This window comes from Scyliorhinus canicula, chromosome 2, assembly GCF_902713615.1.
Source record: "Scyliorhinus canicula chromosome 2, sScyCan1.1, whole genome shotgun sequence".
Lineage (NCBI taxonomy): Eukaryota > Metazoa > Chordata > Chondrichthyes > Carcharhiniformes > Scyliorhinidae > Scyliorhinus > Scyliorhinus canicula.
In genome coordinates this window covers 233982580-234000396 of record NC_052147.1, presented here as the reverse complement: position 1 = coordinate 234000396, position 17817 = coordinate 233982580, and the positions used below count along the sequence as shown (strand labels likewise).

Below are 17817 nucleotides of genomic sequence, written 5' to 3'. Positions count from 1 at the left end.
AGAACAAGGCCAGCAGCACAGAAAAATGTGGGTTCATGAGAAAGAGCCAGAGGAAACCATGTTTAACGAACTTGCTGGAGTTTTTTGAGGAGGTAACAGAAAGAATAAATGAGGGTGATGCTTCTGATGCGGTGTAAATGGCCTTTCAGAAGGCATTCGATACAGTGCCACACAACAGATTTGTGAGAAATGTGAAAGCTCCTGGAACAAAAGGGACAGCAGCAACGTGGACTCAAAATTGGCTGAATAATAGGAAGTCTTGGTTAATGGATATTTTCCAGGCTGGTGTAGTGATCTCTATATGTGCATGTACACAAGGGGTTAATGTGTAATGAGTAGGATCACATGATCACTAGAGGGCCGGACCAACAGGGGTATAAAAGGCAACCCACATTGGGTCTCTGGGTCTCTCGGGGGTGCACTGTGACCAGGGCAATAGCAAAGTAGTTCAGATGGCTAGTGGAGTTACGTATAGATACTGTAGTCAGATCTTGTTAACCTTATCACTAGTATCAAAGTTAAAATAAAGAACTCATGCAATTATTGTTATAGTTACTCAATAAAGCTTTTGTTACTACTGGATGAGTTTGAGTATTCTTCATCAAGATTCAGAAGACCTCTTCATTAGCCAAGGATTGAGTAGCACATGTTACCTACCACACAGGTAACAAAACATGGTACCAGACATGTTGGCTTTAACAGAACTAGTTAGATTAGGTTGTACAAAAAGAGAAGAAAATTCAGACAGGATATTCGACTGTGGAAGACTTTGCAGCAAATGGATCCTCGGCGACTAACTATAGACCTCTAGGGCAGCTGGAAACAACCGGTAATTTAAGTTATTACTGGATTTGAACAGATATTCCAAATAGTTATCGCAGCTAATGATTTAAACACTGTCTCTGACGCAATGAAAATAGCACTACTACTCTCAATAGGAGGGCATGAAGCTAGAGAAATCTATAATTGCTTTAATTACTTAGAAGGTGAAGACAACACCAAAATAGAAGTAATACTCAAAAAATTTGATGAACCCTGTAAGTGTCAGTCTGGATAGATGCTGGAAAGATTTAACTCTTGTCATAAATGCCAGAGAAACAGATGGCCCATCACTGATTTTATCACAAATCTCAAGTTAATACCACAAGGCTGTGATTATGCTGATTTCAGACAAAAATGATAATAGACCAATTAATTTCTGGACTAGCTGACAAAAATTTGAAGGAAGAACTTTCACACGATAAGTATCTAACTCTAGAAACTGCTATACAAAAATGCCTTGCTTATGAACAAAAACAAAATCAATACTCTGAGTCTTTACAAACGCAGAATCAGTATATACAAAACAAAATTGGTAAAAATGGCACGAACACTCGCCACGAGGCAGAGGCAGGATCTCACTCGAATCAACAGCGCTTTTTGATTGGCAATGATCTCGAGCGAGAGAGTTCCGGCCAATACGCACATGCGCACTTCTCAAAAAGAAGGAAAATAGCAAAATACACTCGAGAAGCCGTACATGCGCAGTTGCGAAAAGAGCATACTGTAATGGAAACTCAAATTGCGCATTTGCAATAGATTCCTACGCATGACGTCACTAGCATCATGACGTCAGAGGAACTGGGCCACGCCCACTTAAAAGGAAAATGCACGGAAATGAACAAAAAAACATTTAAAGCTGCAAAACCAAATTTTCTTATATCAAGACAGAACAATGCCCAAACTTACACCAGCAGTTAAAAATAACCTCCGCTGCACCCTGGCATAAGCTATTTGCACCACCCAAAGAGGAAAGCACAATGATTTGTTCATTGAAGAATACTACTCAGAAGATGACTTCTTCATTGGACATGGAAAGAACAATGACAAATCAGAAACAAACAGATGATTTGTTAATTGAAGATTACTGCTCAGACATGGATGAGTTGTTTGGAATTGATGTTCACTGCATCAGCAACAAGGTTGAAATGCTCAACACGACTCTTCTCATGGTAGATGAATCCAATACCATGATGCCATGGCAAATCGTCGATACATTGGATGACAGCAATACCCAAGAAGACAATGCCACACAGAGAGCAATGAAAGACTCCACAGAGAGAGCGACGAAGGACTCCACAGAGAACGCGACGAAGGACTCCACAGAGAGAGCGATGAAGGACTCCACAGAGAGCGACGAAGGACTCCACAGAGAGAGCAATGAAAGACTCCCAGAGAGAGCAATGAAAGATTCCACAGAGAGAGTGATGAAAGACTCCACAGAGAGAGTGATGAAAGACTCCACAGAGGGAGCGACACAAGCCTCCACAAAGAGGGCGATGCAAGCCTCCACAAAGAGAGCGATGCAAGCCTCCACGGACAGCTCGGTGACAGACTCAAAAATGGAAGCAAGCAAAGACTCCATAGCGAACGCCATGCATGAACAAGACTTTGAAGGTCTATCCACATTATCTGCGCAACCAGCAGCAGACTATGAAGTTCTACCAAGCTCAGGTGAACAACAAAAAGACTATGACAGTCTACCCAGCTTATTTGAGCAACCAGAACCCAGCTCATTTAACCAACAAGAAGCCAATCTACCCAGCTTATTTGAGCCACCAGAAGAAGACTATGAAAGCCTACCCAGCTCATTTAACCAACAAGAAGACACTGAATGTCTACCCACTGTATGTGAGACAAGTGACGAAGAAATCACAATTCTCATACAAGATGTGCAGGATCATAGCGAGACTGACAGATTCAGCTTGTCTGCACAGAAGCACTCAACAATCAGAGGAGGGCTACTCATGAGTCCAGAGAGAAAACATCAATTGAAATCCTGAAGAGTTTGATTCCAGAAGAGGAGCACCATGAGTCCAGCAAGACCACGTCAATTGAAATCTTGAAGATTTTGACTCCAGAAGAAGAGCACCAAGAAACCAAAGGTGATTCAAATGAATCAGAAATAACTCCAGAAGAGGAGCACAAAGAAATCAATGATGATTCAAGTGAACCAGAAATGACTCTAGAAGAGGAGCACCAAGGAAGCAAAGAAGAGGAATCAAACCCACCACGAATGACCGATGGCACCAACATCAATGCAACATCAGATCATTCTCACAATTCTCAAGAAGAAACGCTCAATGTAACAAATACCACAACGGACACTGACACCAATAACTGTGACAATGACTCAAATCATCCACACGGAACACTCATTGAACACAACAAGAACAACAAACTCCGCAAGGCGCACAGCAGAAACAAGAACAACAACAGCAACAACAAAAACAACATGCAGCGCAACAAGAACAACAAAGACAAGAAGCATAACAGAAACAACAAGCACGACAAGAAAAACAACAAGAACAGCGACGAAAACAACAAAAATAGAAACAACATGCACAACAACAAGAATGACAACGAAAACAACAAACACACAGAAACAACAATGAAACAATGACTTGTACAACATGGTACAACTCTGCACATGAAGGACAATGCCACAGCACACTGTAAAACAATGACAAAACTACAAACATGCCATGGCATGACAAAGAGTCTCACAAATTCACATCTGCTCCAGAACAAGCAAGCACGCCAGCTTTCAAGGCAGATGATACACAAGATCAATACCGCAAGCACAGGAAAAAGTCCAGGTCAGACGACAAAGATGACAGACGGAATCAAAACCACAAGCACAGAAAAAAGTCCAGGTCAGACAATGGTGGAACACAGAATTACTACCACAAGTATAGAGGGGAAAAAAAGAAAGTCTAAATCAGACAACAAAGTGATTCGACCATTCGAACACCTCATGATGACTTTATGGTCAATTAAACACAAGAACACTGACGACGTTCACAAAGAAATAACGACATCAACATCACCACTTCAACAACAGAAGACGAATGCAACTCAACCGAACAAATTCATAAAGTTAAGACTCACAAATTTGTTTATTAAGATTGGACTCATAAATATTAATTGGCTTTGTATAATCATCAAGATCATCACAACTTGTATATAACATCATTTGTCTACCTATTTCACGCAAGCGAAAAAACCTTAAGAGAGTAAATGTATTCACATTTGACGGAATAACTCATTGATTTTATGGAATGCATTTGCAAACTGCATCCATTATGTTTGTTCAATTTTCTTTACAACTTACAGAAAATATGTAACATGAAAAAAAGGGGGAATGTAGTGATCTCTATATGTGCATGTACACAAGGGTTAATGTGTAATCAGTAGCACCATATGATCACTAGAGGGCCGGACCAACAGGGGTGTAAAACCATATTGGGTCTCGGTCTCTCAGGGGTGCACTCTGACCAGGGCAATAGCAGAGTAGTTCAGATGGCTAGTGGAGTTACGTATAGTTACTGTAGTCAGATCTTGTTAACCTTATCATTAGTATCAAAGTTAAACTAAAGAACTCATGCAATTATTGTTATAGCTACTCAATAAAGTTTTTGTTACTACTGGATGAGTTTGAGTCTTCTTCATCGCGATTCAGAAGACCTCTTCATTAGCCAAGGATTGAGTAGCACATGTTACCTACCACACAGCAAACAAAACAGCTGGAGGAAGGTTTGTAGTGGTGTTCTCCAGGGGTCGTATTTGGAGCCCTTGATTTTTCTGATATCTGTTAATGTTCCAGATCTTGGTGTGCAGGGGAGAATTTCAAAGGTTGCGGAAGGCACAAAACTTGGAAGTACTATAAACTGTGAAGAGAACGACGTAGAACTTAAAAAGGACACAGACAAGTTGGTGGAGTGAGCCGATACGTGGCAGATGGCGGTCATTCCGGAGAAGCGCGAGGTGATGCATTTTGGTAGGAAGAACATAGAATGACAATATAAAATAAGAGTTAAAATTCTTAAAGGGGTTCTGGATCAGAGGAGGCTAGGTGTTTATGTGCATAGATCATTGAAGGTGGCAGAGAAAGTGGAGAGCAGTTCATAAAGCATATAGTATTCTGGGCTTTATTAATAGGGTCATAGAGTACAAGAGCAAGGAGGTTCTGGGACCACACTCTAGGAGGGATGTGAACACACTGGAGAGACTGCAGAAGAGGTTTATAAGAATGGTTCCAGGGATGGGAAACTTCAGTTAGGAGGATAGGTTAGAGAGGTTGGAACTGTTCTCATTGGAGAGAAGACAGCTCAGAGGAGATTTGATAAAGATGTTCAGAGTCATGAGTGGACTGGTCGAGAGTGGATAACGAGAAACTGTTGCCGCTTTAAAAAGGATCAAGATTGAGGGGCACAGATGTAAAGTGATTTGCAAAAGAAGCAAATGTGATGTGAGAAAAAACCTCAGGTCTAGAATGCATTGCCTGGAAGTGTGGTGGAAGCAGGTTGAATCGAGGCATTCAAGAGAGCATCAGATGATTACTTGTATAGAAAGAATGTGCAGGGAGGTGACATGGTGGCACAATGGTTAGCACTGCTGCCTCACGGCACTGAGGACCCGGGGTCGATCCTGACCCCGGGTCACTGTCCATATGGAGTTTGCACATTCTCCCCATGTCTGCATTGGTTTCCCCCCCCCCCCCACAACCCAAAGATGTGCAGAGTAAGTGGATTAGCCACGCTAAATTGCCCCTTAATTGGAAAAACAAGAATTGGGTACTCTAAATTTATGGAGAGAAAAAAACACTGTGTAGGGACACTGGAAAAGACAGGGGAATAGCATTAAGTCGTAATGTTCGTTTGGAGAGCTGGTGCTGACACGATGAGCCAAACAGTCTCCCTCTGCAATTATTGTGAACTAAAACAGTAACCTTCAGATCAGGTCTTTCAATCTGAAGAAACCACTACAGATGCCTTAGCTGATCGCTTATGGTTATTTGAAAAGTTGTTTGGTAATACAAAACTTGAGTACTGGTCAATAAAATATTTTTGTCGCAACTTTTGAGTCTTGCACTCATCAGGACAATTCACAAGGGAAAACAACAAGCCCACGCTGTATGAGAAGGGAGTGCTCACTGGCTGTGCTGTATGAGAAGTGAGTGCTCACTGGCTGTGCTGTATGAGAAGCGAGTGCTCACTGGCAGTACTATATGAGTAGCGAATGCTCACTGGCTGTGCTGTATGAGAAGGGAGTGCTCACTGGCTGTACTGTATGAGAAGGGAGTGCTCACTGGCTGTACTGTATGAGAAGCGAGTGCTCACTGGCTGTGCTGTATGAGAAGCGAGTGCTCACTGGCTGTACTGTATGAGAAGGGAGTGCTCACTGGCTGTACTGTATGAGAAGCGAGTGCTCACTGGCTGTGCTGTAAGAGAAGCGAGTGCTCACTGGCTGTACTGTATGAGAAGGGAGTGCTCACTGGCTGTGCTGTATGAGAAGCGAGTGCTCACTGGCTGTACTGTATGAGAAGCGAGTGCTCACTGGCTGTACTGTATGAGAAGCGAGTGCTCACTGGCTGTACTGTATGAGAAGGGAGTGCTCACTGGCTGTACTGTATGAGAAGGGAGTGCTCACTGGCTGTGCTGTATGAGAAGGGAGTGCTCACTGGCTGTACTGTATGAGAAGCGAGTGCTCACTGGCTGTACTGTATGAGAAGCGAGTGCTCACTGGCTGTACTGTATGAGAAGGGAGTGCTCACTGGCTGTGCTGTATGAGAAGGGAGTGCTGACTGGCTGTACTGTATGAGAAGGGAGTGCTCACTGGCTGTGCTGTATGAGAAGCGAGTGCTCACTGGCTGTACTGTATGAGAAGCGAGTGCTCACTGGCTGTACTGTATGAGAAGCGAGTGCTCATTGGCTGTACTGTATGAGAAGCGAGTGCTCATTGGTTAGAAAGTGGACTGTGATTGGGTGAGGCATTGCTCCATGACATTTGCTTCAAATATACTGTGCATGTTAATAAGGCAGGTTTACATATATTTTATTCCAAAGCAGGGGTTTCATCATAAATGACAAATTAGTTGTCAGGTCTGCAAATATTGAATTTACAGTAGCGAAAGCAGAAATGCTGGAGCCAGGAAGTTTAAGTTAAATCCGATAGGCAGATCAAACAGGAGTCTACACACTTGAACTAAAAACAAAATGCTGCAGTCTGGTGAAATCTGGTGGCTCTGTGAAATCTTAGATGACTTACTGTCCCTTATTCAATACTTTAAACCGGCAGTAACTCTTCGCTCACTCGAAATGATTCTGTGCAGAAAACAGTCAGTGCTGAAAGTAACATAACATGCAGAACCAGGATGTAAGCATTACACAAGAGGCGCACGCCGTTACGTGCAATATATTAGCATGGATGGAAGATTGGTTAGGGGATAGAAAGCAAAGAGTGGGGATAAATGGGTGTTTTTCCGGTTGACCATCAGTGGCTAGCGGTGCGCCTTAGGAATGTGTTGGGTCTGCAATTGTTTACAATTTACATAGATGATCTGGAATTGGGGACAAAGAACAAAGAGAACTTCTGCAGATGTTCAGTGCCCTCTGTGCACTTGGCTCTACCACTCATCTTTGTATCATCTGCGAACTTTGCCGCATTACACTTGGTCCCTTTATAGTGTTCAATTCTGGTTACCACACTCCCAGAAGGATGTGGAGGCTTTAGAGAGGGTGCAGAAGATATTTACCAGGATGTTGCCTGTTATGGAGGGCATTAGCTATGAGGAGAGGTTGAATAAACTCGGTTTGTTCTCACTGGAATGACGGAGGTTGAGGGGGGACCTGATAGAGGTCTACTAAATTATGAAGGGCATAGACAGAGTGGATAGTCATAGGCTTTTTCCCAGGGTAGAGGGGTCAATTTGTCAGGCAGCACGGTAGCATAGTGGTTAGCACAATTGCTTCACAGCTCCAGGGTCCCAGGTTCGATTCCCGGCTTGGGTCACTGTCTGTGTGGAGTCTGCACTTTGTCCCCGTGTGCGCGTGGGTTTCTTCCGGGTGCTCCGGTTTCCTCCCACAGTCCAAAGATGTGCAGGTTAGGTGGATTGGCCATGCTAAATTGCTCTTAGTGTCCAAAATTGTCCTTAGTATTGGGTGGGGTTACTGGGTTATTGGGATAGGGTGGAAGTGTGGGCTTGGGTAGGGTGCTCTTTCCAAGAGCCGGTGCAGACGCAATGAGCCGAATGGCCTCCTTCAGCACTGTAAATTCCATGAATTCTATGAATTACTATGGGGCATAGGTTTAAGGTGCAAAGGACAAGGTTTAGAGGAGATGTACGAGGCAAGTTTGTTTTTTTTTACACAGAGGGTAGTGGGTGCCTGGAACTCGCTGCCAGAGGAGGTGGTGGAAGCAGGGACTATAGTGATGTTTAAGGGGCATCTTGACAAATACATGATTAGGATGGGAAGAGGGATACGGACCCCGGATGTGCAGAAGATTTTAGTTTAGACAGGCAGCATGATCGGCCCTGGCTTGGGAGGCCAAAGGGCCTGTTCCTTTGCTGTACTTTTCTTTGTTTTAAGACAAAGGTAGATAGATTTATATGAACAGTAAAGGAATAAAAGGTTACGGTGAGCGGTTGGGTAAGTGGAGCCAAGTCCACAAAAAGATTAACCATGATCTTATTGAATGTTGGAACATGCCCGAAGGGCCAGGTGGCCTACTCTACTCCTGCTCCTAGTTGTTATATAAACTGGCCAGTCGCCTGTGGCAGAATTTGGGAAAGGGGGTTGAAGAAAGGGATGGGAAACAAGAAAAGCTTGAATCAGCTATTCATGAAACTAGATTTGCAAATAAACAGGCTTCAGTAGTGGGAATGAAAGGTATAGATCTGCTGATACATCCACACATGGCATTCATGTGGATTTTCAGGCTGTGGTGAGAATGCAAAAGGCTGCATCAGCTATTCATGGAACTAGATTAGCTCATAAACAGGCTTCAGCAGTGGGAATAAAAAGTCTAGATGTGCTGATACATCCACACATGTGGATTTCCATGTATTTTCATGTCTTTCGCAAAATTTCATATTCCCATTCTATATGAGTTTTATATATTTGACTATTCCAAAACCAGTAAGTGTCAAAGAACATAATTTAATCTAGCCCACCCTATTGTAATGATTATTGATTGTGTAAATTGGGCATTAAACCATCCAGTAACTGTTGCAGGAACATATAGTATTACATCACATGGGCCATTTTGCACAATTATTGTATGCATTTCTTCGATAAGACTAGAACAATTAGCATTCTCCTTTTCCATGTAAAAAAAAAATCTAATTATAAAAGTACACTTTTAATTCATATGATGCACATTATTCGTTTAGCAAAGTGGGAGGGCTGGGCGAGGGACTGAAAGTCGGTGCTGATAGTATGGCCACTTTAACAACTCCCCTCGCCTCCATTTTACTGTACCTGCCGTGCCAAGGAAGCAACAACAACAGCTGGATTGGTCCGTTCTTGTTGACCATTCAGTGACCGGCCTCCCCCAAGCCTGCGCAGTTCGCCCTCACTTGCCAACAGAGCCAGGACACAGCCGCTCGGTGGGACCTACCACAAAGTAACAGAGGGGAGAAGCAGCCGCTCAAAATCATTCGTCAAACGAAACTCCAAAGCGAATATCTACAATACGTCTGTCACTATGCCAAAATAATAGATGATTTTGAGACCATACGTATTCATTGGTCAGTTCCCTTAACATTTACCATGTTAACTTATCACCCACTCCATTCACCCCCCCACCCACATATTCCCGTTGCTATCGGTCCAACCTTCAAGGGCGGCGAAAAGGCCTCGCCCACAAATACGAATGAACCAATGGGATTACTGGGTGGGGTGGGCTGTCTATTCTCGCGAGATTTGGGGGCTGCGGGATTTCCTCGACGCTCGGCGTTAACTGGTGGCGGAGTGAGTGAGGGGGAAAGATGTTGGATGTTGAGTGTCGACCATTGTCCTGACCGGCCTGTGCGGAATTGCCGAAGGTGTCAAATGTCAATCAATACGGGATCCGGGTGTCTCGCATTTATATTTCTGTGAAGAGCATCGGCCTCCTGTCGCTCGGAAGGTTGTGGCTGAAAGTTGCCATAGTTACCGGCCGGTGTTGGCCAGACGCAGAGCAGCTGGTAAGTGACAGGCGGCATCTCCTTGAGAAGCATTGCGTCTGACACTCACTCTCCCCAGCAAACCATTCATCCCATTTTCAGGATTTGTTTTTAATCGCCTGAGAAGATTTCCTGGAATATTCCCCTGCCAAGATGATGGGATTCCATGGTTATTTAAGATGCTGACTCAATGTCTGCTGTTATTCTGTCCAAATTTGTCTGAGATACGGTTGGTGAATACTGATTTCGTACATTTACTGCTAATGCCGTGGAAAACGTTCGCCCAGAGCAATGATCTGTCACAGTGGTAGAAGAGGGAGAGCTTTGTGTGATCCGATGTAAAAACACGAACCTATTTGCCTGAGCCCATTAGATTTGAGTTTTAAAAAACATTTATTTCACTGTGAATGAACGAAATTTGTTAGCTCGGTCAAAGCAAGCACGTTCCTTTTGAAACTTGTTCATTTAAAATGGGATTTAAAATACAGTTACAATTTAACAGCAAGTTAATCGTTGTAGCTTTTTACCGTTTACAATTTGAACATTGCCGAAAAGAGAAACATGTCGCCAAAGCTTTTTTTGATAAGCCCATAAAAGGAAGGAGTAGAAGTAGGCCATTCAGCCCATCGAGTCTGCTCTGCCATTCAATGAGATCATAACTGATCTGATAGAAGACCATAATAGGAACACCAGGGGAAAAGCAAATTACTGCCGATGCTGGAATCTGAAACGAAAGGGAAAATGCTGGAAAATCTCAGCAAGTCTGGCAGCATCTGTAGGGAGAGAAAAGAGCTAACGTTTCGAGTCCGATGACTCTTTGTCAAAGCTCCACCAGGGGGTCAGGATTGAAAGCACTAGCAACAGCGCCGCTCTCGATAGCCCTCGGAAAATAATCAGGGAGTCCGGTAATAATAGCTTCATTGAGAATTTGGAGGCAGTTTTGCCAACACTTAGGGTTGGGGACAGGGTCGAGGGAAATGCCGATTTGGGGGAACCTGTTACTCGTTGTGCTTTCTCTTTAATTGCTCTGTTTTAATAACCTTTGCTCTAGAGTCGGCAGGTATCTTTCTGATACCACCATGAGGTTCAAAGCCAAGTACTGATCAATAACTCAATACACCAGTTAGTAAGTTTCAAATCAATACACATTTATTATACACACAGTCAATCACTACTCATGCATAAACTCTACTTTACTAAACTATCACTACTGCTAAAAGCCTATACTTAGCTTCGAATGGCCCACCAGGTCAGAGGAACAATGGCCTTTGTCCGGTTCTGATTCTGCTGGCTTCAAACTGGTACGGAGTAGTAGCTAGGAGCGTCTATCTCGTAGCGTGCGTTGACTTGAGACTTACTTGGTTGATGCAGCTGCTAGGCAGGTCTCTCCTCGCTGAGAGCCACGGTCAAGAGTTCTTCGAGAGCTGCCAAGAGAGCGAACTGAACTTGGGGATGCTATTTTATAGGTCCCAGGGGTTTCGCGCCCCTTTGGGCAGACCCCGGACTTGGTCCCAATTAATTGGACCAGGTCTCAATCGTTCTCATCGATTTTCTCCAATACGGGCCCTAGGTGTTCGTTGGCCTGCCTTTGTCCTAGCTCCCACTGATGCCGGGGAGTCGGTCTTGGTCCCGATTGTTTCTGGAGATCGCTCATTAGTATGTAAATAACTATTGATTTCGGTTCTGTCTGGGTTCTGCAAATCTTAATACACAGGAAATCTTGCACCTGCTTGTGTTCCCTGTAGCTGACCAATTTTCCCTACTCTCTTTGCGGGCGTCCATTTTGGAATCAGGATGTGGCCACCCCAGGTGGCTACACACCACAGATTTGAGCCGGGGAGGTGGAATGGAAATTTTTGGAAATGGGAGGAGAAGGGGTTTAAGACATTAAAAGATTTGTTTCTTAGGGGTCAGTTTGCAGATTGAAGGAGCTGGAAGCGAAGTATGGGCTGGAGCAGGGAGAAATGGTTAGATACATGCAGGTTTGAGATTTTGCCAGAAAGGAGATACAGAGCTTCCCGGTGGAGCCAGCCTCCACATTGCTGGAGGCGGTGCTGACGACGGGGGACTGGAGAAGGGAGTAGTGTCAGCAGTTTGCAGAGCTATTTTGGAAGAGGAGAAGGCACCACTGGAAGGAATCAAAGCAAAGTGGGTGGAAGAGTTGGGAGAGGAAATGGAGTTGGGGTTCTGGTGTAATGCGCTCCGGAGAGTGAATGCCTCCACCTCCTGCGCGAGGTTGGGGCTGATACAGCTGAAGGTGGTATACAGAGCACGCCTCATGAGGGCGAGGATGAGCCGATTCTTTGAAGGAGTAGAGGATGTGTGTGAACGCTGCAGGGGGTGTGGGGGGCTGCTAATCACGTTCATATGTTTTGGTCCTGTCCAAAGCTAGAGGATTACTGGAAGGAGGTTTTTAGAGTAATTTCTAAAACGGTGCACGTGAAACTGGACCCGGGCCCCCAGGAGGCCATATTCTGGGTGTAGGACAAGCCAGGGTTGGAAACGGGTGCGGAGGCAGATGTTGTAGCCTTCGCCTTGTTGATCCCCGGAAGGCGGACCCTGATAGGTTGGAGAGCAACCTCTCCACCCTGTCCACTGGCATGGCGGGGGGGACCTGTTTGAATTCTCGACTCTCGAGAAGGTTAAGTTTGAACTGAGGGGAAGAATGGAGGGGTTCTACAATTCATGGGCATTATTCATCATGCACTTTCAAGAACTGGATAACATTGAACATTAATTGGGGTGGGAGGGTTGGGGGGGAGGGGGGCTGTGTGTGTTAATCGCGACTATGGGTGATCCCTAATTCCTTTTGTGTCATCTGGTTGTGTGAACATGTGGGCTAATGTTTGGGGTTTGGCGGGAGGATGGGATTGTTGTTATTGATATGGGGATTGACATATTTGTTACTGATTATTGTTTATTGTTGGTGGGTGTAAGGTTGGGAGAAAATGTGAAAAAGGAGAATAACAAATATTTTTTAAAAAGAAATAGGAACAGGAGTCGGCCATTTGGCCTCTCGAGCCTGCTCCACCATTCAAGAAGATCATGGCTGATCCGACTTTCCTCATGTCCACTCTTCTGCCCTTTACCTGTAACCTTTGATTCCCTTACTGATCAAGAATCTATCTATCTCCGCCTTAAATACAAGGACTCTGTTCCCACACCTCTGTGGCAGGGAGTTACAAGGACCCAAAGTCTTACAATCTCTAATGCAATCTTTTTATTATTGTCACAAGTCGGCTTACGTTAACACTGCAATGAAGTTGCTGTGAAAAGCCCCTAGTCGCCACATTCCGGCGCCTGTTTGGGTACACGAAGGGCGAATTCAGAATGTCCAGTCCACCTAATAATGAAATGAAAATGAAAATCACTTATTGTCACGAGTAGGCTTCAAATGAAGTTACTGTGAAAAGCACCTAGTTGCCACATTCCGGCGCCTGTTCGGGGAGGCTGTTACGGGAATCGAACCATGCTGCTGGCTTGCCTTGGTCTGCTTTCAAAGCCGGCGATTTAGCCCAGTGAGCTAAACAGCCCCTAATTAGCATGTCTTTCGAGACTTGAGGGAGGAAATCGGAGCACCCGGGGGAAACCCACGCAGACACGGGGAGAATGTGCAGACTCTGTACAGACAGTGACCCAAGCTGGGAATCGAACCTGGGACCTTGGCACTGTGAAGCAACAGTGCTAACCACTGTGCTACTGTGCCGCCCAAAGGAAGACATGTATCAGCAGGATACCCTCTAAGACAAGAAATTACTCCTCATCTCAGTCTTAAATTGGCACCCCTTCATTCTGAGACTGTTCCCTCTGGTCCTAGACTCTCCCATTAGGAGAAACATCCTTTCCTCATTTACCTTGTCAAGCCCCTTAAGAATAACATGACAAGGGAGTACTCAATGAATGGCAGGACACAAGGAAGATCAGAGGGATTTTGGGGTGTTTGTTCACAGATCCCTGAAGGTGGTAGGGCAGTTAAAGGCAGATGTCCCTCATCAGTCATGACATTGATTATAAGAGCAGGGGGGCTATGTTGGAGCTGTCAGGACTTTGCTTGGACCACAGCTAGTGTACTGTGCTCTGTTCTAGTCACTGCACTAGAGGAAGGATGTGATTATGAAAAGGTAGAGATGAGATTCACTGTGATGTTGCCTGGGATGAAGCATTTTATCTATGAAGAGAGGCTGGATAAACTCGGGTTGTTCTCTTTCGAGCAGAGAAGGCAGAGAGGGAACCTGATTGAGATCTATACGATTTTATGGGGCATGAACAGGGTGGATAGAAAGCATCTGTTCCCCTAAATTGAAAGGTAAATAACACAAGGGGGCATAATTTTAAGGTGAAAGTAAGGGAGTTTAGAGGGGATTTGAGGAAAAGATTTTTCACCCAGTGAGTGGTGGGAATCTGGCATGCATTGCGTGGGAGGATAGGTGAGGCAGGAAACCTCACACTCTTTACAACGTACTTGGATGGGCATTTGGAAATGTCATAACATTCAAGGCTTTGAGGCAAATGCTGGGAAGGCGTAAGGCCAAAACATATTCCTTTTGTTTGCAGAGATGTCCCTACGTATGAATGTATGTCACTTCCAGCAAGTGTACATGAGTCACTTTATGAGCTCAACTGATTATCTCAAATTGATTATCAGTGTACCTATTAGCGCTCTCAGGTTGAGAAATAATTAACAAAGTTTATAAGCTACTTGGTTTTGTAATTAGGGGCTATGAATACCAAAACAAGCAAATCATGCTGAAAATTTATAAAATATAACTCTCTTTTTCCCCCAAAATTTTTAGAGTACCCAATTCTTTTTTTCCCAATTAAGGGACAATTTAGCGTGGCCAATCCATCAACCCTGCACATCTTTTTGGGGTGTGGGGGTGAGACCCACGCAAACACGGGGAAAATGTGCAAACTCCACACAGACAGTGACCAAGGGCCGGAATTGAACCTGTGACTTCAGTGCCGTGAGGCAGCATTGCTAACCACTATGCCACCGTGCTGCCCTCCTTAACACAATTCTAAACAACATCCTTTAAGAATGTTGTCAAAGCTCAGGAGAAGGTACAGAGAAGATTTGCCAAGGTGATAACAGAGCTGGGGCCTTTCAATTATGTGGCTGTGTGATTGTTAGACTGTAAAATTTTAAAGAGCTGATAGAAGCATTCAAAGTTATGAGGGGTATGGATAGAGCAGGTAAGGAGAAAGCATTTCCTCTGGCAAGTGGGTTGGTAACTTGAGGGCACAGATTTAAAATAATTTTCAAAAGAATCAGGGAGGAAATGAAGCATTTTCTTCACACAGGTGGTTGTAATGATCAGGGTCACAATACCTAAAAGAACTGTGGAATCAGATTCTTAGGGATTTTTCAAAGATAATTGGGCATGTATTTGAAGAGATCTGTTTTGCCAGATTGTAGGGAGGCGCCGGACACCATTTTGATTTTATTCTCCATGTCATTCCTTCTGCAGTGCACAATTCACAGCAGTTTGCATTAAATTGTATCTTTCCATGTGTTTCATGGTGGCGGAGGCAGCCAGCCATTGGTCAGCGACAGGATCTTCTGGTCTTGTAACTGTGAAAGGCGCTTCCTGTTTCATGCACCCCCGCTGCGGGTTTGCCATCAGCGGGACCAGACGATCCTGCTGGCATGAATGGCAGGAATATTCCTGCCGGGGTTATTAGAATTCAACAGAGCACCTCCTTCAAAGAGTCACCCCAGGGTCAACTGGTAAAATGGCCCACTTCTGGGCTGCAAGATATATAATTTCATGAACGTTTTCATACACAGGAACATTTTTTTCAAAATCTACATCCCACTGATTTGTGATGTAGTTTATTATTTTATCGGCAATGGATGTTTGTTATTGGTATGAATGTATTGACTTGGCTATCATTTAGTTCTTTTGAAAAGATTGTTTTTCAGGATTGCCACAAAATGATAACCATAAATGATTTGTGGCCAATGAAATATGTGTGATAAGGTAACTCTATGCATCAGTGGAAGAAAATGTCGTATTGGAACAAATAGTACTATTACTGTGCAAATATTCCTGTTTAATCAGCAACAATTGTTGTCCCCAAGGCAAAAATTTAATTCCAAGACAATTAATAGCACAGCTTTGGAATTTGTTTTCAATGTGCTGAAAGAATTTGTGTGCGAAATTGGATATTGCAGGGCCATAACTTCCAACTAGTGTTGATAAGTTATGGCCCACTGGAGTGACCAGAGTTTAAAGCACACTTACTCACTCTTGTAAACTTTTTTGAAACCTCCCATGGCCAGAGCTGCTGTGGCCTGCAACGATGAGTCCCCACAGGTTCTCGCAGTGTCAAAATCAGGGAGGCATGCCCCTTTTTTTTTTACTGCATGAGCTGCGTGAGGCAGATAGATTTCAATTGTCCAGACCATGGAGACGGTAGGTGGATGGGATTTGGGTGGTCAGGAACGTGATAGGGGTTGATCGCCGGGGGTAGGGATTGGGACAGGGGTTTTGTCAGGGGTGGGAGTCGGTCATCGGGAGATGTTGGTGTTGGGATTCGGATTAGTTGCCGGGAGCGGGGGGGGGGGGGTATTTGTCACTGGGCTTGGGCCGGGTGGGGTTGGTTATCGGGTGTAGATGGGGAGGGTTGGGCAAAGATGGGGCAGGTGATGGGGGGGGTTAGAGGATTAGAGTCGGGTTTGGGCAAAGTGAGTCGTGTGGCGGGGTTGGGGGAATCCCATGGGGTGGTCAGGGGAAAGGTGATTATTTGGAGGGTGGGGAAGTCCCCTGGGTGCATTCAGGAATGTGGGGAGTGTCCTGTGCGATGCTCAGTCTGGGTGTTTAAAATATTTCTATTGTGTTAGAAGTAGTTTTATTTTAACATTTTCAGAGCAACTATTGGCATAACTGACAGAACTATCGGAAGTAAGTGATTTAAATTTCTTTGTTGGATGGTTCCCAACGCACCACAATTGTGCAGGGAACTTGGTGCTTCTGGACAATTGCCACTTAAACTCTTACCTGGGAACTTCCAAGTGGAATTCCCGAGCGCATTTTTTGTGGTACTCCCCAAATCCATCTCCAGAGTGCCAGGAAGTTATGGGACTATTAGTTCTCTATATTCATTTTTTTGTCGACCCCTGTTCAATTTTTAAAATTTGTTCTTGATTGAAAAGAACATTTAATAATGGAACCGATGCAGAGGCTGTATAAGGATCTGGTCAGACCTCATTTGTAGTATTGTGAGCCATTTTGGGCTCCGTATCTAAGAAAGGATGTGCTGGCCTTGGAAATGATCCAGAGGAAGTTCACAAGAATGATCCCTGGAATAAAGAGCTTGTCTTATGAAGAACTCAAAACATTAGCTCCCTACTCGCTCCACAGATGCTGCAGACCTGCTGAGATTGTCCAGTATTTTCTCTTTTGGTTTCAGTTTCCAGCATCCGCAGTAATTTGCTTTGATAAGATTCCTTCTGCTTTTCCAGTAAACACAAGAAATAGAAGCAGGGGTGGGCCACCAAGCCCCTCAAGCCTGCCACGCTATTCAATGTGATCATGGATGATCTATGCCGGTCTCAACTCCTGTTTTGTCCCATTTCCCTATAGCCCTCTGTTCCTCGATCTATCAAACATTTATCCACCTCCACTTGAAATACTTCTAATGATCCAGCCTCTACCACCCTCCAGGAAATTCCAGAGATTCACCACCCTCTGCGAGAATACATTTCTGTGCACCTTAGTTTTAAATGACCAGCCCTTTATTTTGTAGCTATGTCCCTTTATTTGAGACTCTCCCACTAGTGAAAACATCTCGCCATCTACCCTGTCAAGTACCCTCAAGATCTTGTA

At 44.4% G+C, this 17817-nt stretch overlaps 2 protein-coding genes across 2 annotated transcripts in view; one reads left to right on the top strand and one right to left on the bottom strand.

Moving 5' to 3' along the window:
- Nucleotides 1–10042, bottom strand: part of cep70 (centrosomal protein 70) — a 79182-nt gene extending 69140 nt beyond the window's left edge. The window contains exons 1-3 of the mRNA XM_038790299.1: nt 9890–10042; nt 9303–9437; nt 4547–4709 (exon numbers count right to left, since the gene is read on the bottom strand). Coding sequence (XP_038646227.1) covers nt 4547–4709; nt 9303–9437; nt 9890–10042 — 451 coding nt within the window. The remainder of the gene's footprint in view (nt 1–4546; nt 4710–9302; nt 9438–9889) is intronic.
- The window catches only part of faima (Fas apoptotic inhibitory molecule a), a 33774-nt gene continuing 25783 nt past the window's right edge, over nt 9827–17817 (top strand). The window contains exon 1 of the mRNA XM_038789814.1: nt 9827–10009. The gene's annotated coding sequence lies outside the window, so the exon portion shown is untranslated. The remainder of the gene's footprint in view (nt 10010–17817) is intronic.